General features: G+C 42.4%; 1 protein-coding gene and 1 long non-coding RNA gene across 2 annotated transcripts; both read right to left on the bottom strand.

Moving 5' to 3' along the window:
- Positions 1–1,477: 1,477 nt before the first annotated feature.
- On the bottom strand, positions 1,478–25,069 carry LOC144537883 (uncharacterized). The gene is made up of 5 exons (XM_078281772.1): positions 24,961–25,069; positions 21,709–21,865; positions 20,992–21,544; positions 13,899–14,604; positions 1,478–2,465 (listed from the first exon to the last, which is right to left on the bottom strand). Exons 2-5 carry the CDS (start codon positions 21,724–21,726, stop codon positions 1,937–1,939), a joined length of 1,806 nt encoding a protein of 601 aa, XP_078137898.1. The 5' UTR covers positions 21,727–21,865; positions 24,961–25,069; the 3' UTR covers positions 1,478–1,936.
- On the bottom strand, positions 6,461–8,728 carry LOC139921260 (uncharacterized). The gene is made up of 4 exons (XR_011785097.2): positions 8,622–8,728; positions 7,241–7,407; positions 7,056–7,107; positions 6,461–6,851 (listed from the first exon to the last, which is right to left on the bottom strand). It is a non-coding gene; the product is annotated as an uncharacterized LOC139921260 (long non-coding RNA).

Here is a 25,069-nt window from a genome sequence, read left to right as displayed (position 1 = left end):
GTGTTACATTGTGTATGCTGTGCAAATGCTATTCAGGGTACATATTTGAGTAAAACGTTTTCTCTTTACTATCGCAATTGACAATATCTTGCCAACAGAAATGTTTTTCGGACAAATCTTTAGTTAACTTGACCATTCCACATTTATTAGCTACCAGTGATCAAATTAAATCAAATTACAGAACCAATAAAACAAACATGACCTGGCTAGCAAATCAAGCTAAATCTATATGTACAATTTCCTAGTACAGAAGGTAAATTTTTGCACAAGCAGTACAATAAACCCTTATTGCCAGTTTTTTTTTTTTAACACAGTAGAATGTAAATAAACAAAGTAATAGAGGAAACAAAAGTGTAGAAACAAGTCAAACTATTGACATTTTTACAGTGTAACAAATAACCATACTTACAATTTAACCAGTTTTCATACAGAAATTGAGAGCATAAATAATTTAGATGTTCACAACGGTATGAGATTTTTAACATAGATTTCACTGGCAATACATAAAAGTGGTGACAACAATTATTTAAGATGAACTGATACAAACAGAAAATGTATATGTATGAGAGCTCTAATGTTTGCACTTAAGCCTATGTCCAAAACAAGGGTTCCATATACAACTTAAGAGCTCTTTGGAGGTGATGTCATGAATAACCTTAACAATTTTATATAATTTATGGACAGAATTAGGCTGACTTGTGAAACATACAGTCCAATAATTTGATCCAAATCTTAATGTTACAATGGTTGTCTCGTGAGTAGGGATGGGAATTGATAAGATTTTATTGATACTAATGCCATTATCGATTCTGCTTATCGGTCCGGTTCTTTATCGATTCCCTTATTGATTCCCGATCAATTTTCTGTGTGGAAAAAAAAGTAGGCCTACACAGGTTTTCAGCGTCAACGCAGCTGCTTTATTATCTCTTGAGTCTGAACACAGTGTAGAATGTCTGCCTAATAACATTTGAACATGTTAAAATAAATTACAATGCTCCTTTTCTTAAAATGATATAATTTGGAAAACAAATAAGATGGTTAGATGGTTACCCTAAGATGTTTCAACATATTGCTGGCGTTTCCACCCTTAAGGATGTGTTCACACAGCGTTTTTTCCCCAACCGCCAGCGCCCTTTTCTCATTAAAAGCAATGGGAAGCGGCCGCAAGGCGCACAAAAGGCGGCCGCTCCGGAAACGCGCTGCAGCCGGCATTTTTTTCGTCAGAGTGGAGCGCTTTCAAAAGTTGAGAAATGTTCCAACTTTTCAGAAAAGCGCCGGGTGACGTGAACCGGCAGCTTATGTAAAACAAGCCTATTGATCTTACGGTTCATTATGAAAAACTTGGGATTCTTTGTTCAAACAAATTATTAAAACTAAAATTTTCACCAACCTAGAGGCCCAAGATAATTTTTTTTGTTTTTACATTCTTAGCATTCTTCTTAGCATTAATTAGAAAAAACCTAAAACCCTAAAACCTATTGTTTATATATATATTTTTACCAACAAACCTCAGCTTGAAAATAATAAAATCCTGGTGTATTTTTTTATTTTTTTATTTGTCTAGCAGACATAGTTAGGCACTGATGACATATGTCCCTATGTTTGTGTGCTCTTTATTTCACGTCCCCACTCGCCCCTACCCTGTAAGGAGCACACACCAAACACCCTGTAAAGACATACAGCTATAGACCGTCATAGAAATACAATAAAAATAAATGAAATTAATTATCATATGTAGAATTGAAGTCAATATAAAAAGGGTATTTGTTCAATTTGCCATTCACATTTGTTTTACAAATGAATTTCTTCTCAACGCCAAACCAGACAATCCCTTCCTATGCACCAAGTGTAATCACATTATAAGTCTATCTCTCTCATTCTAAAACAGCACTATTGACTCTCTGTGGAACAGGGTGCCATTTTAGGTGCTGACCTCTCAATCGTCTTTATGCACATTTTTCACATGCTTCTTTAGGTGACCTGACTGTGTGAAGTTCTTAGAGCAGTGGGGGCAGGAATGTGGTTTCTCCCCTGTGTGGATATACTTGTGCCTTTTCAGATTGTTAAAGTCTAGAAAGCCTTTACCACAGTATGGGCACCAGTGCCTCTTCTCCCCATTGTGCCACCTCAAATGCACATTCAGTTCCACTCTCCTCTTGAATCGTTTTTCGCAGAGGTTGCAATGGAACGGTTTCTCCCCAGTGTGGACCCATATGTGGGCTTCCACGTCTTTTTTTGTGAAGAATCCCTTGCTGCAGATCTGGCAGACAAAGGGTTTCACTCTGCCGTGCACCATCTGGAGGTGTTTGGTGAGACTGAAGCGATACACGAAGCCTTTCCCGCACTGCGAGCAGATATGGATTCTCCCGTTGCGGTGCACCCTGCCATGCCGACTGAGGCCCTTGGAGTCTGGGAAGTTTTTCCCACAGAAAGTGCATGAGAAAGGTCGACGACCTGTGTGGAGGCTGACGTGGCTCTCAAGGGCAGCCGTGCTACTGAGGATGCGACCACACTCCCCGCACTGGTTCTTGAGCAGACGCCTACCAATGACCGATAAAGGTTGTAACGGTGATACAATAGGCGGTGCTTTGACAGGTATGGGGTGAAGAGAGACACTCGGAGGGTAGACGACTGTACGAGGGGAAGAGGGGCGCCCTTTAGAAGCAGATTTAAGTCTAACCGTCTGGGATCGATTTGGTGGGGTGGAACATATTTGATTTGGCGGTGTAACTATGCGAGGGCTGGTAGTTTGGGATCGCTGCTGCAGAGTTGTGGGGGCCTGGGCTTGATTCTGGGATCTTGTGTCTCTCTTTGCTGGTAAGAGGGACAGACTCCTTCCCCTTGTCAGTGGTGATTTATTGGCTGACATTCTAGGTGGGGTCCATACAGCTTTAGCCTTTGCTTTCTTCAAAGCTTCACGGCGGGCATGGTTCTCTGCTAACTGTCTTGTTTCAGCTCCATTCTGCGACTTTGACTGGTTGGATTTTTTCATTTTAGCTAACTTCTTAGCTTTTGCTGCTTTAGCCGACTTCTTAGCGTTAGCCAATCTGATACTCTTTTTAGGGCTGGTGACATCTTGAATTAATCTGGGTTTTTTAGCATCTGTGGATTTCCCAGTCTTTTTCGGTCCAACACCATCATTAGCTAATCTGGGCCACTGAGGGCTGAGAGGACTGGGTTCACTAGTAGCGTTTTTAGGACTAGCACCATCTTTAGTTAATCTAGACCTCCTAGGACTGACAGAAGTGGGTTCACTAACAGTCTTTTTAGGGCTAGCACCATCTTTAGTTAATCTAGATCTCCTAGGACTGATGGAAGTGTGATTGAGGGTCATCTTTTCAGGAGTTGCAACATCTTTAGCCAATTTGGGCTTTTTAGGACTGACCGCAATGGGTTCACTTGTAGTCTTTTTAAGCGTCGCACTGTCTTTGGCTAATCTATGTGTTTTAGCACCGACAGGGGTTGGTTCTGGTTCTGTGAATGATTCTGGATTTGATTCAGTTTTACTGGCCTGCAAGCGGGTTCTGAGGTGACTTTGGAGTCGGGCCACGAGGGAATCTTTTTTCAGCTGTTTCACACCAGTGATGGTCTCTGCGTGAGCAGTTCTGGTATCCACAGCATCGCTGGAGAGGGCCTAAAAACATAAATAAAAATTTCTTTAGCATAGAAAAAAAATCACATTGCAGAGGCATCACATTACATTTTACATGACCTCCAATTAAATATGAAAACATTAAAAGATTGAGTTGCAATGGATAATCACCACTATTTCAAAATACACTATACTAATATAGTCTACGAATTTCAATATTACATGCATATTGATATTACCTTTTGTTGGACATGAACTACAGGTGACACTGCCAGTTGTGCCAAGAACTGGGTTTTAGTCATCTGTAAATGAGGGTTGGATGTTGTGTCTTTTAAGGTGATGGAGGTCAGCCTTAGGGGGGCAGTTGATGGTTTCTCTTGTATAATAGCTGCCTCATTTGGTAGCACAGAGGCAGGCACATGTCTGCTGATAGGCACCTCTTTCAAATAGGAGATAGTTTCTCTAGATATAATTGGTGTCTCAGAAACTGTGGCATTTTCTGCTGTAGATACAACTGAAGGCTGAGTCCTGTTGATGGTTGCTGGTGATTTCTCTAGGACTGCCGCTGACACCGTTGGAGGTACAGATGGATGCACACACTTGGTGATAGATGAGTCTTTCAAACTAGAACACATTTCAGAGGATGATGTTGAGATCTTAGAATCTGGGGCAATGTCCTTTGCAGATGCAGCCGAAATTGCATTTGGAGCATTTGGTTCTTTTGACAGTGCAGAGGCTTGTACAGGCATGGTGACTGGTATTGCTTTTAAACAAGGGTGAATTTTAGTGGCTAATGGTGGCATCTTAGAAAATGGGATTATTTCTTTTGTAACTGCTGGTGACAGCTGAGTTGATGCTGATGGTTTCTCTTGTGTGGCACTTGGCACTGGCCTAGGGATAGGTGAGTCCTTCAAATTGGAGAGAGTTTTGGTAGATAAATTTGATGTCTTCCAAACTGGGGCCATTTCTTTCATTGATGCAGGTAATGACAGCTTGGTCACTACTGCGGATGATTTCTCTTGGAAAACAGGAGGTCCCTTTGGAGGCCCAGAGGTTTGCATAAGCACAGGTGAATCTGACTTTTTTTCCAAATTGGAACAGGCTTCTGTAGATACAGTTGTCATCTTAGAAACCGTGGCAGTTTTTCTGGGAGATTCCAAATTGTCCCATATATTATCCCACTTATGAGACAGTATTATAGCCGATTCAACTGGAGCTGTTGGTGTATCCATGGTAACATTTGACTGCTGTGACAAGGAAACCGACTGTGCTGATGACACCGCAACAGGTGTTCCTGGCGACTGCTGCTGTCTTGTCACTAAAACTCTCTGTGGGGCTACAGTGGACGGCTGTTGCCTTGGTAGCACAGCTGGCACCTGTCTTGGCACTACAACTGTTATTTTCGGGTGTGGCAAAGTCACTGACTGCTGATCAGTTGAGGTGGCAGTTGTCTGTGAAGTGACAGCAGACAGTGATTGCCTGGGTGTAACAACTATTGTTTTCAGAGGAACAGAGGAAGGGGAAGGGGTTCCCGCAGCTGTAGAAGCTGGTGGTAAAATATTCTTTTGTGCGGCTACAACTGTTGACACAACAGTAGAAAGCTGTGTTCGGGACAGAGCAGCTATCGAATGGGGAGTAAATGAGGACATTGGTCTTGGCATGACGATTATTTTCTGAGGGGTGGCGTTACCCAACTGTCTACTTGGTGTCACCACTGTTATTACAGGATGGAGAGGGCGTTGTTGAAGTGATTGCACACTTGTTGCTACAGTTGATAGCGGCATTGGAGATGCAGTAGTTTTGGAAGGAATGAGCGCATACTGTTGTTTTGGTATGACAATAGCTTTTATGATGGTCTGAGCTACACTGGTTGACTGTTGGTTTGGAGACACTGTGGTTTGAGAACTGACAGTGAATTGCTCTACTGATGATTGGGCTGTTGTCGACTGCTCTGCTGTGGGTAGACTGAATGATGCTTGGGGAGGTACAGTAGGAGGCTGTGGTGATGCTGAGGTTTGAGGGGATATGGGAGTAGGGGCCACAGTAACAGTTTGTAAGGTATTCAATGTTTGCGGAGAGGAGAATGTGTCTTCCATTGCCAAGTGATATGCTGAAGCTCTAGCATTCATGGCTTCAACTAGTAACATTGCATCCTGAAGAGTTGGATACGAGACATGGCGTTCTCTAGGCTGAACTGATGGTGCTTTTGGCGACTCAGTAGATGGGGTCTTCACTGTTTCAACTGCAGGCATAACTTGAATGGTTGGAGATTGAATTGCCTCTTCCTCCATTTCCATGGGCAATTGTTGGGATTGAGGGGGTTCCTTTTCTGAGGACCGTCCTCTGCTTGAAGATTCTGCTGAAACAGGCAGACAACTAACCTTGATCTTCTGCACATCTCTTGAAGAAGTGTTTACAGCCTCCTGAACTGAGGCAATGTTTATGGATGGCAATGAAGTCAATTCTTGCACTGGCAGCTGAGATGTAGAGCGTCTTGCCTTCTCCGATGGTCGTCCTGCTTCTGAGAAAGGGTGAGAACGGACCCCAACCTCCTCCACTCCTATTAAATAGGAATTTACTGCCTCCTGGTCTGTGGGTACATTAATAGATGGAGACTGAACTTTTTCTTCCACTGGCTGCTGCTGAGAGTTATAGATTTTTGCTCTCTTTGGTGGCCGTCCTCTTCTACGGCGTACTGACAAATCAGGCTGGGAACTAGCCGCAATTTCTGCCATGCAAACTTCTAATTCTTGAGAAGCTCTCTCTTTTGTGATTGGTGCTGCCTCTGACAACTGTTCATTTGTGGAAGGCACATCTGCATGTGGTTGCAAAGCATCATACAATTGTTTGTTTACTGATGTTTCACTCTCTCTTTGAAGTTGCTGGGCGATTTCTGATGGTTGCTCTTTTTCAGGGAGTTGGACCACTGACTGTTGCTGTGCAACTAACAATGGTCGTTCTACAAGTGTTGTAACTTCTGCCTGTGTTGATGTTTCTGTTATCTGTTGATTAACCTCAGGCTGTTCTTCCAGGTCATCCTTTAGGCCTACTGCAGGGAGCGTGATGACTGGTATATGCTCTGGTTCAGATGCTTGGCTCTCGGCTCCTCCCAGCCCACTGTCCCCTGCCAAACAGGGTGTCTCCAGGGCCACTGGGGTCTCCTCATCTTTCTGAAGCAAAGTCATTCCCCCATCTGAAGATGGCTGGCTAATGGGAGGTCCTTCAGGTGTGATTCCATTGATAAAAGCGTCCGGTGAGCCTAGGAGCGGAGGTGATAGCATGTGTGACATGAGAGAGACGAGAGGAAAGACAAATGGTGAGGGATACATAGCTATAACATGAATTTGTTCAACAGAACAAATGAAATTGAGGTCTATTAAATCCAAAAGAGATAATTACACTGGATAATTTGTAATTGGATGAAGTTTGTCCTTGTTTATGAAGGCCAGTTTTAATTCCTCACCTAGAATTTCACTGGGCACTTGTCTGCAGACCAGAACAGGTTCAACGTCCTCCTGTTTCAAAGTATACCGAGGAAAGGAATTATCACAATCATATTCCTGTGGATGGCCAACACACACTCCAATTTCAACAACATGTAAACAAAAGAAAAATGTATTTATCTGCAAGTCTCTAATACACACCCACCTCCTGTTTGATAAGTATAAACGCCATCTGAGAATTTCCCTCTCCACAGCGCTCACATTGCTGCTCCTCCATCTCCTCATGCTCCCTTTGCTGGTCTTGGGTTTGCACTGATGAGTTTCTGAACTGGTAACACTGCTCCACCAGCATGGTTCGCAGAGGAACAAGGTCTGTTAAAGTAAACAAACAGGAAAACAGCTGATTGTTAAGACTAAGGTCCTGAATTTCCATTGAACAGGTTATACCCAGGAATTGCTGAAACTAAAACAGATTGTTTCACTCAATCATTTTAAGCTTTTATTGAAGGATATGGTAACAGTAGAGTGTTTCTGTTTCTATTGATCTGCAAAGATGCGTTGCCTTATATGTATGGATTTATGTATTTTCTATATATTGTGTTTTTTTGTTTTCTTTGTGATGCTTTATTGTTATTGTATTGCATCATTGTAAAAGAGGGCATCCACTCTCAATTGACCACCCTGAATAAATAAAGGTAAATAATAATAAATAAAAATACTTCTGGTTGCACATCTGCCTACAATATCTGAAAAGATTTATCCGATCAGCCTAAGCCGGGTTGAAATTTCGATCCTGTTGAAAGAGTTAACATTTTGAAAATCTCTTCAGAGGGAGAATTTAAGGTAAATCGCTGACTGCATTGAACAACTTACGCAAGAATGTCATCCACACACCAGATGACAATGTGGCATTTTAATTATATCATTCCTTGTTAAAAGAACATCATGGAAGAAGAAGATTCCAAAAACCTACCTTATGTTAAAATACATTTAAGAATTTAAAAGTATGCGAGTTTGAGTTAACCTAGTAATGACAGTTGAGCAAATATGTGTATGTCATATGGCAAATTCAAATGTTAGTGTAATTTGCAGTGGGACCAGATCACTCGCCCTCTGATGCTTAGACTATACTATGTTTCAGGCTACCAATTACCGTAGAAGAGAGACACAACTACAAAAAAGTATATTCCAGTTACATGTTTGAGACATGGTTACAGCTACCCAAACTACACAAACTTCTATGCATGTCAACAGCTAGCTCACATCAGTATTCAAGCTACTTTGACTAGGCATGAACAAATAACCTAATCACATTGTCTATGTAACGCCAGTCAATGTAGAAGCTGCGGAGGTTAGTTAAAATCACCCAAATACCACCGGTCACTTAAAACATTTGACTGGAAGCATGTTCACCTTGCTGGTGAGGACAGGACCGTTTAATCTACAGAAAGCAGCTGGCATATTGGTGTTCCACAAAATACGAATCTGCATGTATTCTTAGCTAAAATAACATATCACAACACAGGCCAGTTAACTTAGTTAAGGTTAGTTAGCTTACAGTCCGTGCTAGTAGCTAGACAACTCACCACATTGAACGCCCGTGTCACGTTTGTCAGAAACGTCGCTTGTCCCCGGATCGAGTTCACTTTCGTTAATGTTAGTGGTCGGTTGATTTTTCGCATTCTCAAAGTCGCTGCATTTAGATTTCAGGTCCTCGTTCTCCTTCTTGATCCTGGATATTTCTGCCTTCAGCTCATCAACCATAGTTTCGAAAAGTTTCGTTGTCTCTGCGACTGCACTTTTGAGCATGCTGTCCATAACGCTGGCGTAACGCGCCTGAAAGTCGTCCCCCGACATGATGATATGGTTTATCCCACGTTCGTGTTCCGAAATAAGTCTAGATCGTTTGTTTCTCGTGAATCTACTTTAGGTACGCTATGAGGATCTGATACATTCGTCAACATGGCTTCTTCTCATGGACGCGGTTCTCTTCTTAGTGCTGTGACGCACTAGTGGGTGGGGGAGGGAAGTGTGCATACATCCGGTGTCCCTGCCAAGCCGTAAAACGGTTGATTTTTCGATAGCATACTAGGCAATCGATCGATAAATGGATGCTCCTGGTAGTGCTTTCAGTTTCACGAGTCCTGATCGCACCTTCGTTGTGTTATGTTGCAAGTTTTATTGAAGGGCATAGCTATCCACCAAGAAAGGATGAAGATTGTCCAAGCTCACGATCCGTATTTTATACCGGAAGTGCGATTGTTTACGGAATAAAGAGGAACTGCTTGTGCTCAACGGAAAATGTCATATTCATAAATCCAAATGTAGCCATTCTAAACCTTTATTTATAGTATTTGAAAATGAAACCAAACAGTACATTAAAAACATTTTTAACTCAAAAAATAAGAAAGCTGCAAAAACCATCTATCTGTGTTCTTTGTTTAATGTTTTCACTCAGAAGATTCCCCCTGGCTCTGATGTTGTTTTGTCTGTATTAATGACTTCGTTGTTTGTATGTGATTTCTATTGTCACTAAAGATGTAAAAAAAAAATTAAAAAATTCCTGCTTGTGCTCAACGGAAAACAATTCGTAGATTACAGCTAATTATTTGATCTCTCTTCATTACGAAAATAGTTTTCCAGTGAGAATCGACTATATACCATTTCACTCATATTCTGTATGGTATTTATATTTTCCCGATCATACTCAGACAGCTAGCTAATTCTATATCAAAACTGGGTTTAGCAAGCTAGTTAAGAAGCGTCTTTGCAGTTTGACTAACGTTAGCTTCGGCTGCCCCGGATGATGTCTATGCAAGTAAATGTGGACCAACCAATCTCATTCTACAACGTTGCTACATTAGAATTTGAGCTAATGAAATTCAAACTAATAGAAACTAAGAGACCGACGCTAGTTGGATCCGTCAAATGTCATATAAAATGTAATATAATTATATGTATGATTATATATACGATAATAATTAATCACTTTAATCACTTATGTTTACAGTTGAATAGAATTGCCTATGAATTTGTTCATATCGGCCTATAGCTTTGTTAATATGGTTATTATCACCAGGCTTACAAATGGAAACACATTTTGTTGTTGATATGAGGTCTGGAACTGCTTTAATAGATTTCGCTTAAAGACTAAGGCATTCTAAGTAGAAACCACTTCATGCGTAATGCCCCCACGCATGTTTCCAAACACATGTAGATTTTGATCGTACCAAAGAACAAATTCAGGTAAGAAAAAAAATGATGAATGCCGAAATGTTCGTGGAAACGTTCGTAAGTACACTTTAAGATCAAATCTGATCGTACGCATGTTTTGTGAATGAGGCCCATTATGTTTACTGTGTCATTGTAGTTCATGAAAATCTTGTTTTCCTCCTCTCATGGGTCAGGAGCAGAGGGGTCAGATCTGTCTGGGCCTAGTAGAAGTTTCAGTGACCAGGAGATCCAACAGTGCCAGGACGACTGGGAGCCTGGCTTGCACCAGAGGCCAGAACCGGGGAAAGATGGCGACCCAGTTGACCCATCTGAACCTCTTTACCGGAACCGGTACGGCATGGAAGACCTGGGTGGCTTTGACAAGGCTGGGTATGGGGGTGCCAATGATAAACATTGGTAGCCTGGAAGGGTTACAAGGGTCACCATCCCACCTAGGTGAGGAGCTGAGTTACATGGGTCACTATGAGGGGGATCTGGGAGCATCTGAGGGGGCTGACCATCGAGCTTACCAACCAGGTCCCCTACGGAATAGAAGGGGTGCATTTCACCTGCAGGTTCACCCTCAAGGGCCAACATAGAGGTGAGTGGAGAGTTCAGCTGTCTGTTGATCAACGAGGAGGGGTATCTGCAGGACCCGGGCGTCTTGTACCCTGCACACGTGTCTGGTGATACAGGCAGCAGGGTGAGCTTCCGGGGGCAAGGCATTTGTGCTGGAGACCCAGGTTTAGACAACACAGAGGATCTCTCTGGGCCCTCGGAGACATACAGCCACACCATAAACCTGGGAGAGAGGATGCAGCATCAGACAGGAGGGAGAGGAGGGAGGAGGCACAACTGTAACCAGTGTTCCACGTCCTTCTTCGACTCTGCCTCTCTCAAGGCCCACAAACACACAAAGCCGGACAGGGGCCGCCGTACTCCTGCAACCAGTGCGGGAAGACCTTCACCCAAGCCTGCAACCTCAAAGTCCACCAGAGGATTCACTCCGGACAGGGGCTCCACCTCTGCAGCCACTGCGGGAAAGGTTTCCCTACCTTCTCTGAGCCTGAAGACGCACAAGTGTAGCCAAACAGGTGACAAACCTTACTGTTGCACTGTATGTGGGAACAAGTTCAGCCGTCTTTGGAATCTGAAGTTGCATCAGTGCATCCACACGCAGGAAAAACCTCACCGGTGCACCATGTGTGATACGAGCTTCACACGGGCGGACATTTTGAAGATTCACCACCACCAGCGTACCCACACAGGGGAAAGACCATACTGCTGTGCTATCTGCGGCCTCAGCTTCAAACGCCTGGATCATCTAAAATCACATCAATGCAAACACAGGACAGATCTATGAAACTGGAGAGGGTTGGGAGGAAGAGCATTAGGGAATTTTGGGGTTTCATTGTTTAGTGCCTGTAACAGAAAAAGGGAGTTGAGGAAGTTCTAGAGGCTTTAGTGTTGAAAAAGTGACATGTTCACATAGTGGAGGAGGGGCTAGATTGTGTAAAATCCTGAAAAGACACACATTTGAATCAAATCTAAAATTCTCAAATATCAAACAGTTGTGCTTCTGAAGTATATCACAGTGATGATACTGGATGGGCTTGTTATCCAATATTTTTAAAGTGTGTTTGTGTAAGGACTGCAGAGGTTTAATGACTGTTTCTCCAGCTTGATCCCAGATATCACACTATAGGACACAATACTTTATTAAACTGTGGGATTTGATCAGAGTTTCTCTCTACAGAACAGAACAAACAGCGTTTAGTGGCTTTAATCTAAAACACCTTACAGGACCAGGAGAGGAGACTTCATTACAATGGGAATAGTGTGTGTGTGTGTGTGTGTGTGTGTGTGTGTGTGTGTGTGTGTATACAATATAACAATATAACTATAACTGTGTATTTGTCACTGTAGGTTTAATAACAAAAAGAAATGAATTAACAATGGAATTTATTGACATAACCTGTTTTAAGTTTAATGACTACAGATATTAAAACTTAAAAGAATAAATAATGAAAATACAAATAAAGATGATTAAAACACACACACACACACAAAAACAGCATCTTCTAAAACAAATGCATTTGAAAATTAATGTAAAAAAAAAGTATGGTGTATTAACAGTTTCATGAACATGGATGTCACAACTTCAAAATTGTTTAAAAATAATGAATATAGAAATGAAGATGATTTTTCATATGAAACAGCATTGTCCAAATGTTATGAAGATGTAGAAAAAAAGAGAACAAAAAAAAGAAACAAAGAACAAACATTTTCATTAATATTCTGTTTGAATTATATGATCACATAAACACCGCCCTCATCACACTTCATCTGAAACCAAATAAAGTAAATATTTACATGGGACAAAGTAAATCCCATGCAATCCTTCAGTTCCTGCCACTTATCATTAATAAACTCAGACCTAAAAATGAAAAGCAGAGCTTTGTCGATGAGACTGGAATCTGTAATTCCATCACTTGTACATACGGACCAAACCTCTATAACAACACAAGCCATTCTTTATAGCATCTGTAGATGGTGAAAAGGCGTTCAACAGAGCAGGCTGCTCCTTTCTCTTCAACTCTTCATCATGTTGGAATCGGTTTGTACTTCATTAACTGGATAAAAATACTCTACAACTCACCAACTACTTCTATAAAGACGAGCAGACACGCATCCAAACCATTTCACTTATGAGGTACGAGGCAAGGATGTCTGTTACTGCCGCTGTTATTTGTGCCTTTTGTTTCCCCCTGGCTGCCTCTATCAGACACAGTAACAGCATATCAGGCATCAAAACCAAAGCATACAATCATAAAATCAGTTTGTATGCTGATGACATTTTATTGTAAATAACAAATCCCCCATCCTCCCTCCGGTATCTGGCTACTCCATCAATCATCAATCATCAAGCAATCAATCAATCATCAGTAAAGCATGAAACAAAAAGAAAAGAATGTGCCACTTGAACTTTATTAATAGTGGACTCCATCAATTGGTCAAAATCTGAGATTCTGCCTCTAACCAAACTCAACTGGGATGGTGAGGTCTGGAACTTTTTACCTTTTTAAATGCAAAGCTCAATCTATCTCATCAAATTTAAACAATTATCCAAACTCAACTTTGTACCCTCACTACAAAAAAATAAAGGACAATTGGAAATAAATTACCATTATCTCTAAGAGGTTTAATTTCCACTGTCAAGATGAACACTCCACACCATCAAGCTGGTTTTCCTCTCAATTCTGCAGTCAACACATATTACTGGAAAGGCAAAAAAAAACCTGAATTAAAATATGATGGATCACGATTATTCATTCCCGTTTGCTGCGCATTCTGTTGCCAAAGCTGTCCCCGTAAAAAAACTCCCATGATCCCACGCTACTTCACAACAAACTACGTCTTTTGTTATTGTTTTGATTGAGAGACCCCTAGCGGCAGAAATTACATACTGTGCGTTTAAGTTCATTACAGTCTTTTAGCAGCGCCTCAATTGGTCCAATAATTTCATTGGAGATGCCGGTGCCGGGCGCACAGCTGTCCTCCAGCCTCCTCTTTACCACCGGTTGTACCCGCTGTCTGATCCTCCCCCCTCCTGCAGACAGTGGAGGCGCTCTGCAGCAGTTCAGATGCACCGGTGTCTCTTCAAAGACGATGCCCGAGAGAAGTTTGTCTTACACCGGTCACACCAGTATGGTTTCTCCCCAGTGTGGATACGCTGGTGTTCCCTGTATGCATGAGAATAATTGAAACTCATCCCACACTGGTCACAGTGGTATGGTTTTTCCCCAGTGTGGATACGCTGGTGTTGCCTGTATGCTTTAGAATCACTGAAACTCTTCCCACATTGGTCACAGCAGTATGGTCTCTCTCCAGTGTGAATACGCTGGTGTCCTGTTAGGTGAGATGACTGACTGAAAGATTTCCCACACTGCTGACAGGAGTAAGGTTTCTCTCCAGTGTGAATACGCTGGTGTCCTGTTAGGTGAGCTGACTGAGTGAAAGATTTCCCACACTGCTGACAGGAGTAAGGTTTCTCCCCTGTATGAACTCTCTGATGAATCTCTAAGCTTTTACGTGTCGCGAATGCTTTGTCACACTGCTGACAGGAGTAAGGTTTCTCTCCAGTGTGAATACGCCTGTGTCTTGTTAAGTGATCTGACTGACTGAAAGATTTCCCACACTGCTGACAGGAGTAAGGTTTCTCCCCTGTATGAACTCTCTGATGAACCTCTAAGCTTTGACGTGTCGTGAATGCTTTGTCACACTGCTGACAGGAGTAAGGTTTCTCCCCTGTATGAACTCTCTGATGAACCTCTAGGCTTTTAGGTGTTGCGAATGCTTTGTCACACTGCTGACAGCGGTGACGTTTGGGTCTGCTGGTGTCTCTCTGTTTCATAGAGAAAGATATAAAGAAAGAGATCAGGACAGAGAGACAGGTTTAACACTTAATTACTACCTACACCTTAACATTAAGTTATAAATAGACAGACTAATGTTACCAACAGATTAACATCAGTGTTACAACAGTGATATTTTTTCTCACCTTTTCTGAAGAATTCATCTTGCCTCCTTATTGCCGAACACCAAATTCAACACAGCTGTCCTGAACTGAGACAAAATGGCCGACGACGTTCCTCTCCCCTCTGCCAGATACTTCTCTTCCCGCCAATCAGCCCTGACATCATCAAAAAGAGACAGTCGGTAAGACAAGGGAACACCCACAAAACAACAAAAATAATAATAATAATAATTTAAAAAAAGAACAACTAATTATAATAATAAATAAATCCTCCTCTCCACACTCGCTGAGCTTGGCTTCTCAGGATCTGCTCTCCGCTGGTTTGATTTCCTGCCAGAAGACCCCACAGTCTCGGCACGGATATCGACATGCCTCGCCGATATCTCGGCATGGATGAAGGAACGCCACCTTCAGCTTAACCTATCAAAGACTGAGCTCCTTGTCATCAGTCTACAACACACGGTTCAGAAGTTATTGGCCAAAACGTAAAGTTGCTTGTTATAGAGCCACCATCTCGCTAATGTGTGTGGGCTGCCTTGCCTGAGTAGTGGGGGGGGCCGTAGGAGCCCACCTGCCAGATGTGGTTGCTGTACAGCACAAGCAGACGGTCAAACAAGATGGTGGTCGTCTCAGCAAGGATCACAGTCACATGGAGATCCAGCCAGAGACTCTGACAGTTAGAGTATACCTCACACAATGCATCCAAGATCATTGGCCTTCCCACCCCCAATCTCTCAGACCTCAATAACAAAGCCATAACACGCAGAACACTAACCATAACACAGGACCCCACTCACTCCCTTACTCCTTTCTTCACATTGCTTCGATCTGGTCGCAGGTACAGGTCCCTCACCTGGAGACGGGCCCATTTCAAAAAGAGCTATGTCCCCTCAGCCATTGAAGCTCTGAATTCAATGCATTGATTGAATGTCTTGTGCCAATGTATTGTGAATGTATTGTTGTCTTCCTGTTGGTATGAGTATTATGTGGTGGGTATGTGGGTACATGTATGTGAGGCTGTGTATAAAGGGTGGAACCAAATTTCCTCTTGTAGGACAATAAAGTATCTATCTATCTATCGACTTTTTGCATGTTGTGCTATGAATTTATTTCAAAATACATTTATTCAGGATTTTTTTATCCGAGTTCTTTGCAAATCAATCTGTTCCATCAAAGTTAAAACAAGTGTGTAGAATGTATGTTAAAGCATAAAGTGTGGGCTAGATCTTGGGATCAGTGACTGTATATTGGTAAACTGCTAGAATATGAAGTTGCTGGTGTGGCATGAACGTGCATGCAGGACTCCACAGAGATATTAATGACAGGCATCCACATCGCCTCACTGTGGGCCCAGTTTCATTTGGAGATATAAATCGCACACGATTTGAATATGAAGGGTGTGACAGCGCAGGCTATATTTGTAATTAGAGCGTATGTGTGCCGTGCATTAAATTAAAGGCCTATAGCATTTTTAGCTCCATCATCCACGGGCTGTGCGTGAGACAATGGATGATATGAATATGCATTTGAATGCAGAACGTCTCTGGTAAGACCGCCAGGTGATATAGGCCTAAACCTGTTTTTAAAAAACTTGTATATGTTACAAAAACCAACAAGTACAGATTTACAGATAATTGCAGATAATCGTTCTCAACCGTAGTTTTGCTACAAAAATACCTTCATCATCCCATCGTAGTGCAACCAGGTCTGATGAGGCTTCACCAGGATTCTCTCAATGTTATATTTAAAAAAAGTATTTTTAAGTTGTACTGACTCCTGCCTTTGCTCACCAGTTGATTTACAAAGATCCTTTAATGACGTAAGAGAAGAGAAGTTACAGTGGGTCTACAGCGTCCAGTCATGTCCATGTAGGCCTATTTCACTGCTGGGAAGTCTTCCATCTCTGAGCCCACTCAGTTGTTTTTTAACTGACTACTGATTTGTTCCAAATGTGTCTTTCATGCGTCTTTCATGATCAACAGTACTTGGGGCAGTTGACAACTTAAACCACTAGATGTCAGCAGAGAGCCACTCTCCAGCCAGCAGGATGATAGAACGCTCCATAGAGTTGAGACGTGAAGACATGGGCGTGGCCATTTCTCGGTTCCGGAAGCAAAAAACGCATTCATTTTCGCATACACATGGTCACGTGACTCGCCATTCAGGGTGTTGGAACAGTTGAATGACCTGAACCGCTACGGAGTGAGCCAGCAGCTCAAACGAGTAGCAGCTGCGTCGGGAAAACTAGCAAAGTTGGAAAAAAAGGCGAAGGTACAAGACTGTGTACATCTGGGTGTTAGAGGGTAAAGAAACTGCTCATCCCGGAGAGAACCGCACCATCAAAGTCCCCCAACCACAGAGCTCGCTCCGTCGTCTTGTCATGTGGGAGAGACAAACTATATCTAGAGCTAGTCATACAAGATAGACCTAACACTACAACCATGGACTGTAAAGGGTTACGACGTTAAGACAAGAAGAACACGGTCCAGTGTTTTGTACCCGGCTGCAGCTATCGGTCAGCAGAGAACAACCGCACTTCTTTCTACCGCTTCCCATCGTCTCAGTCTGAAGCAGCGGTGGATCCGACTCATCTGGTTTAATCAACGACTTCACAGCAGGTATCAGAGAACTTCCGGTTAGCTCGCTGCTGCGCTGCACTACGCAGCTGTCATCGCTATAGCAACATGACTATAAGATTTACATTCAGCAAAAAACATGAATACTAATTACATATTACAAATACAATTTTTCATTACATTTTTTCCGCAAGCGGTTTTGGTCTCGGTAGCTAATTACACTTCCTTTAATGTGTGTCGTTATGGATATTTTCAAAATAATTGTGTCATTAACGGGATAAAACGGTTATTAAACGACGACGCTGAAGGTGCTTCTTATTCGCAGCTACTTATTCGTGGACTGTCGAACAGGTTTCCTCTGTATCGAGTGTTCTTTATCTCATATATTAGAATTCCTGGAAAAACTCAAATTCTCTACCAGACAGGACCTCGACTTTTTCATAATTATGTTTAGGTGTTGATCCAAAAAGTTGTGGTTGCACTTTCTGCCTATTTGCTGTGGCCCTAAATCTTGATTATTAAAATGTCTCAAGATTCTGACAGTGGGCCATCATAGACAATGTAACAGAGTATTAAAATCATGAATTATGAGAAATTTTAGTGTAGCAATATTGTTTTATGGCCCCCTGAACATGGCACACGCCACACACACACACACACACACACACACAATACAATATTTGTCCTCCAATCTCAAACTCCTTTCCGCGCCTTTGTTCCTACCTGAAGCAGTCCGAGGGCCGTGAGCCTGAGCTGCTTCTTCATCAGAGGAAGACAAAGGCTTTTCCCCGGTCGCCGAGGCCTCTATCTGACCTGGAGTCTTCCGGTCGGAGTTACCGGACGCTCTCCGCGGCGCTACAACGAGCACAACCGTGCACATCTACCGTAGGACTAACACGGTAGTAGCCTAGCATAACACATCCGAGCTAAGACGGCACAAAGTTAGCACCGAGGATCTGGAAGAAACCCGCTGACTTTAAACGGCTAGGCTGCTTACAGCTTTACAGCTTTTAACCCGGACTGCTATCAGGAACTACTGGACTCAGATAAACCAGGAAGACCGAGAGGAAACTTCTTTTCTCTCTTTGTTGTTCTCCCGTCAGCAGTAGGCCGCCATGTTGCTTTCCCCGCGCAATACTAAACGCGCCCATGATGCATTGCGCGAACAGCCAGAGCCGAAGGGCCGAACGGAGCGTCATTATAGCGGTGACGTCACTGAGTCCAGCCAGGCTGGTTTAATGGTCTAATGACGATTTTACATGAACATAAAATGTGACACTGTAGGCTGTTTCAGCTGTATGGTTTCTCCTAACAAGAAGTGGATTTCACCTCTCAACAGCCCAAGTATCTGAGACAAGCTAAAGGAAAAACAACAGGACTTATTTCTAAAGTAAAAACCCAGCTTGAGTCGAAGCTTTTTCACCAGGCAAGGCAAGTTTATTTATACAGCACATTTCATACACAACGGCAATTCAAAATGCTTTACATAAATACAAGAAAAATAAAGATATAGGTAAAAAGACAGTGCAAGAAGATTAAAAAGATCAAAATATAAAGAAAAGTGAACATGCATTAATTAAAATAAATAAATATTACAGAGCAGATGAGTGTTGCCCTAAATTTCTTAAAAAGCCCTGGCGAACAGAAGAGTTTTAAGCCCTGATTTAAAAGATTGTAAAGTGGAGGCAGACCTCAGATGTTCTGGAAGTTTGTTCAGGGCATGAGGAACATAAAAACTAAAAGCTGCTGTTCTGACCCTGGAACAGTAAGCAGACCAGCACCTGAAGACCTGAGGGGTCTGGTGGGTTCATAACATTGAAGGAGATCAGAAATGTATTTTGGTCCTAAACCATTTAGTGCTTTATAAACATGCAACAGAATTTTAAACTCAGTTCTTTGGCACACAGGAAGCCAGTGCAGTGATCTCAGCACTGGTCTGATGTGGTCCATGTTCTTAGTCCTGGTCTGATGTGGTCCATGTTCTTAGTCCTGGTCTGAACCCTGGCAGCAGCATTCTGGATGAGCTGCAGTTCTCTAAGAGCTTTTTTAGAGAGACCTGTAAAGACACTGTTACAGCAGTCAAGCCTACTAAAAATAAATGCATGAACAAGTTTTTCAAGGTCCTGCTTGGACATCAATTCTTTAATTCTTGCGATATTTTTAAGGAGAGAGTAGGCAGATTGTGTAATTGTCTATGTCATGACAACTGACATGAACATGAATGAAACTTTATGAATGTTTACGTCATTAAGTGTCATTCGGTTGATAATGTCACTTTCAATGCAAAATTGACACTGTTCTAGATGTCTCTGTCATGACAACTTGACATTAACCGAAGGGACATAACCTGTCATAAACATATCTCATGACAGACTTCATTATCCAACACAAATAAACCCTTTGCTTGTATGTGTTAACATTACATTAAACTGACATATGTGGTTGTCTTTGACTGTCAGAAACCGTCATAACTGTGTCATGAGTGTTTTCCCTGAACTCAAATACAGTGGTAAAATTTGGACGTTTCATAAAGTGTTATTACACCCCAAGAACTGCAGGGTTGAAAACAACCCAATCTGGGTTACAGATCCACATACAACAACACAACAATCCAGCATCAACTGGAAAAGTATATGTAATAACACTTTTTCCATGACCTGCAATTCCAAAACTTGTTTAAAACAGACTAAGATCCTCTGCAGAACCCACATCACCAGGCACAAACTTTACCATATGGGCTTCACAGATAGCAACATATGCCCGATCCAAACCCTGAAAACAGTTAAGGTGCAATGATGCAACATGGGCCACAGATGGCTTTGGCAGTGTTGCATTTCATAGTTAAGATGTTTTTCTTCCACATAGCCTTCAGTTTTATTAACTCTTACATCATGTATGTCTATGTTTGATAGATCCATCCACCACATGGATTTGAAGAACACAGTTAGCTGGATGAATATTAGCAAGACAATTTGAACCGGCAAACATGATATTAGCCTGCATAAATTAAACAACGTGCGAAGAATGGGATCCTGGGCACAAAACCAACCTAAAACTGTGTACGCAGATTTTCAGATTTATAAGAACAAACTTGGCTTGGGAATGTGCGTTCCGCTACGGCAACGTCGACCTATGCATGCGCACATTTTGCAGACAGTGGAAAATGACGACTTCTATGGCAAAGTAGTGAAATAAAGTAAAAATGCCCTTTACACTCAGGCAGACTCCACATGAACTTAGTAAGCCCTCTAATATGCTGCGTAATTTGTTGCCTATCGTTTGTCCAAAAAGAATCTACATTTCATTATAGTCTCATATTGTGTGAATTAGTCTCAGTTAAGTTCATTACAGTCTTTTAGCAGAGCCTCAATTGGTCCAATAACTGCATTGGAGATGCCGGTGCCGGGCGCACAGCTGTCCTCCAGCCTCCTCTTCAACATCAGTTGTACCCGCTGTCTGATCCTCCCCCCTCCTGCAGACAGTGGAGGCGCTCTGCAGCAGTTCAGATGCACCGGTGTCTCTTCAAAGAAGATGACAGAGAGAAGTTTTTCTTACACCGGTCACACCAGTATGGTTTCTCCCCAGTGTGGATACGCTGGTGTAAACTGTATGCATGAGAATAATTGAAACTCATCCCACATTGGTCACACCAGTATGGTTTCTCCCCAGTGTGGATACGCTGGTGTTCCCTGTATGCATGAGAATTACGGAAACTCTTCCCACATTGGTCACAGTGGTATGGTTTCTCCCCAGTGTGGATACGCTGGTGTCGCCTGTATGCATGAGAATAATTGAAACTCATCCCACATTGGTCACAGTGGTATGGTCTCTCTCCAGTGTGGATACGCAGGTGTTGCGTGTATGCATGAGAATGACGGAAACTCTTCCCACATTGGTCACAGTGGTATGGTTTTTCCCCAGTGTGAATACGCTGGTGTCGCCTGTATACATTAGAATCACTGAAACTGTTCCCACATTGGTCACACCAGTAAGGTTTCTCTCCAGTGTGAATACGCTGGTGTCCTCTTAGGTGAGCTGACTGACTGAAAGATTTCCCACACTGCTGACAGGAGTAAGGTTTCTCCCCTGTATGAACTCTCTGATGAATCTCTAAGCTTTTAGGTGTTGCGAATGCTTTGTCACACTGCTGACAGCGGTGACGTTTGGGTCTGTTGGTGTGTCTCTGTTTCATAGAGAAAGATATAAAGAAAGAGATCAGGACAGAGAGACAGGTTTAACACTTAATTACTACCTACACCTTAACATTAAGTTATAAATAGACAGACTAATAGACTAATGTTACCAACAGATTAACATCAATGTTACAACAGTGATATTTTTTCTCACCTCTTCTGAAGAATTCATCTTGCCTCCTTATTGCCGAACACCAAATTCAACACAGCTGTCCTGAACTGAGACAAAATGGCCGACGACGTTCCTCTCCTCCTTCGCCAGATGCTTCTCTTCCCGCCAATCAGCTCTGACATCATCAAAAAGAGACAGTCTATAAGAAAAAACAACAACAACAATAATAATAATAAATATAGTCGCAAGCGGCAATTGCGGGGTCCAAGCACAATTGAAAAAGACAGACAAAACAGAAGGTAGAAAGACACACAAAAGCTGACAGGTTGTGAAGATCGGACACACTATTAGTTAAGGCTTAGCACCAGCTTTTGTATTTGCCTGTGACTTCTGTAAAGTTCATCATTTCATTGCAACCACATTGTTGAAGTTATTCACAATGCCCAGACTTTCTATTAGAACACATACCGCTTGTTCTTGACAACTAATGACTTCAGAAAGGACAAGCCTGGATTTGAACCCACAACTTTCCACAGGAGAGGCGGACACTTTACCTACTGAGCTAAACTCCTGTTACAGGGTTACTGAGGAGAAAATAACTAAAGGGAGGAGGAGAAGTATTGTGATACTGCAGCCTATGATTGACAGCGCTAATCACTTTATAAAACATTGTAGGACTCTCCATTAATGAATAAAACAATACTAAGTCACATGGGCTAGAAAGCTGCTGCTGCACTGCTCTCTGTTGGTTGAGAAGCCTGGCCACATCCCAAACAGTGATGCCAATCAGGTATTTTGCCATTGACAGATGATGTCAAACACCTGCTTTGAGTTTTCTGCACTGTGTGATTTAGTGTTGATTTACTTTTCATGAAACTTCAAAATGGTCACAGTTCATCATGGACTTGAACTCATGACCTTGTGGTCCACAAACCTGAGCTTTACCACTCTGCCAACTTCCACTCTGGTGTGTGTCACAGTGGGGAAACAAAACAAAGAGACAAGTGACTGGTCACAGGTGCTACTCCAACCCATATCGAAAGCCTCAGAAAGAATATTACAACTGTACTAGCGTGCCACATTAATCAATTTACACATGGCTTTACAGACATCATCTTGATAGTCCAGACACCATTTGCATTTAGTTTGATGAAGACTGATCAAATTATCTTGAACATATCACATTGTCAATTTACCAAACTATTTGCAGCTGCACATTTCCATCTACTGTGCGCTCAGTTTTCAAGATATCATTATAATTTCTGGGCTGTTTACTAATTAAGGTATGGCGATTTCAAAAATCATGTTGTTTTTTTCCTGTAACGTACGGTTTAGGAGGACAACACTGTGGGATCACACTCAGTTTTTGCTATAAACAGAGGGGGGCAACGTCAGAATCGGGGGTCGGTACCAGTGTACGAAAGATTTATCTCACTTCAGCCGACATGCTCTGAAAATTTCAGCTCTCTAGGACATACAGCTGATTTTTAATGAATTTTTGAAGTTGTGACTTTAATACCAATGAAGATTCGGTTATTATGCAATATGCCACGCCCACTTTCATCAATAATGGCCAAATTTCATGGATCGACTTGAACATCATCCTAGAACGTGTAAAAATGTTCATAAAAATCTATGCAGTCAATTATGAGTTATGAACTTTTTGCATTTGTAGCGCCCACTAGTGGTAGAGCTCAAAATGCAACACTTCTCAACAGTTGTTTAAAATTTTGGCTTGATTAGATGAATGGTTAATGAGTTATGGCCAATTTAGTGGTATGGTGTGTTTCATTAAAAGTTTATTGGTCGATAAAATCCAAAGTCAAGTCAAGTTTATTTATATAACCCTTTATCACAAGCATGTCTCAGAGGACTTTACAGAGAATGTGTCGAGCCAGGTCTAGCTAAACACAATCAGTGGTGAACAAAATTATGTAGGACAAACATAGCGAAAAACACAAGGTAGGCAAGAGCAGATTTAGCAAGACAAACAATCTACCTGTTCTACAGCCTAACCTACCCGGCACCCCAGCCTTAGACCCTAATGCACACAAGGAAAAACTCCCAAGAAAAACCTTAGTAGGAAAACTTGGAAGAAACCTTGGGTGGGCTGAGGCAGATAGGGATCCCCCCCCAGGGACAGCTTGGCGTGCAATAGGTGCCGGGCAAAACATTGACAGAGTCATGAGCAACAATGATGACAGGAGAAAACAGAGAGAGACAAAAAAGAAGGAGAAGTGGCATGCGGCGAAGAGAGGGAGCTGAGGCCAGCACTAAAGGAGCGAGGGCAGCGGTCGTAATTCAGCGTCCAGGTGGGAACAGCAGCAGGGAAGAGCAACCTTTAAGGAGCATGTGGCTTCTGTTGCTCGGTCATGTGGATTTGCCCTGTACAACATCAGGAAGATCAGACCCTACCTGTCTGAACATGCAGCACAACTCCTAGTACAGGCTCTTGTAATATAAGTCTTGACTACTGCAACTCCTTCCTGGCAGGGCTCCCGGCATGTACGCTCAAACCTCTGCAGATGATCCAGAACGCGGCGGTGCGTCTGGTCTTCAACCGGCCCAAAACAGCACACGTCACTCCGCTGTTCATATCCCTCCACTGGCTCCCAGTCGCTGCCCGCATCAAGTTCAAGTCCTTGATGCTCGCCTACAAAGCAGCAACCAAAATGGCTCCGACCGACCTGAACTTCCTCATTCAGGTTTACGCTCCTTCTCACTTACTCAGAACTCGGCTACTGTAAATTCTACTTTCACATTTGTATTTACCATTTTATTGGGTCGTTTAAGCGCGACCTGTAATTGGAAGATTTCTGACAGCATTTGAAGGCAGCAACGGCTCACTACAGTTGTGCACTGCATGTAAATTGACACTTTTGATCACTTCTGATACTTCGTCTTGGCCTGTTCAATTAAACATTCGGATAATATCTATAGACTTCCAACCAAGCCATTATTCACTTCCTAACTGACACGTTAAAATGAGCTGAGAAATCAGTTTAGCTTTGCTTCAATGGAGCATCGTTTAACAAAGCAGCGGATGGTTCACCATTAACCAGGAGTTTATTACTATAGATAACAACCAGTAAACCAGTTTAGATTATAACAACAGAAAGTTACGAGCTCTAGTTCATCAGAAAGCTAATGTTTAGCTAGCGACATATAAAACTTCTCTTTATTTAAAACCAGTTTTCCATTCCTCCAGACTGCAGCCCGTCAGATCAAAGCTTTGCAGCCAGCTGCAGAAAGCTCGTGCGTCCCGTTGATGTGTTCATATTGTTGAGCTCCTACCTGAAGCAGTCCGAGGGCCGTGAGCCTGAGCTGCTTCTTCATCAGAGGAAGACAAAGGCTTTTCCCCGGTCGCCGAGGCCTCTATCTGACCCGGAGTCTTCCGGTCGGA

The sequence above is a fragment of the Centroberyx gerrardi genome, chromosome 23, assembly GCF_048128805.1.
Source record: "Centroberyx gerrardi isolate f3 chromosome 23, fCenGer3.hap1.cur.20231027, whole genome shotgun sequence".
Classification (NCBI taxonomy): domain Eukaryota; kingdom Metazoa; phylum Chordata; class Actinopteri; order Beryciformes; family Berycidae; genus Centroberyx; species Centroberyx gerrardi.
The sequence above is the reverse complement of the archived record's forward strand: the minus strand, read 5'-3'. Positions and strand labels throughout refer to the sequence as shown.

Bases quoted from the DNA above. Each gene is read 5' to 3' on its own strand.
- LOC144537883 (XM_078281772.1), bottom strand. The intron at 14,605-20,991 runs GTTTCAATTATT...AGTGTGACAAAG, and splicing joins GTGTGACCAATGTGGGATGA to CATTCGCAACACCTAAAAGC. The intron at 2,466-13,898 runs GTGCATCTGAAC...GAGCCACGTCAG, and splicing joins TCGTCTTTGAAGAGACACCG to CCTCCACACAGGTCGTCGAC.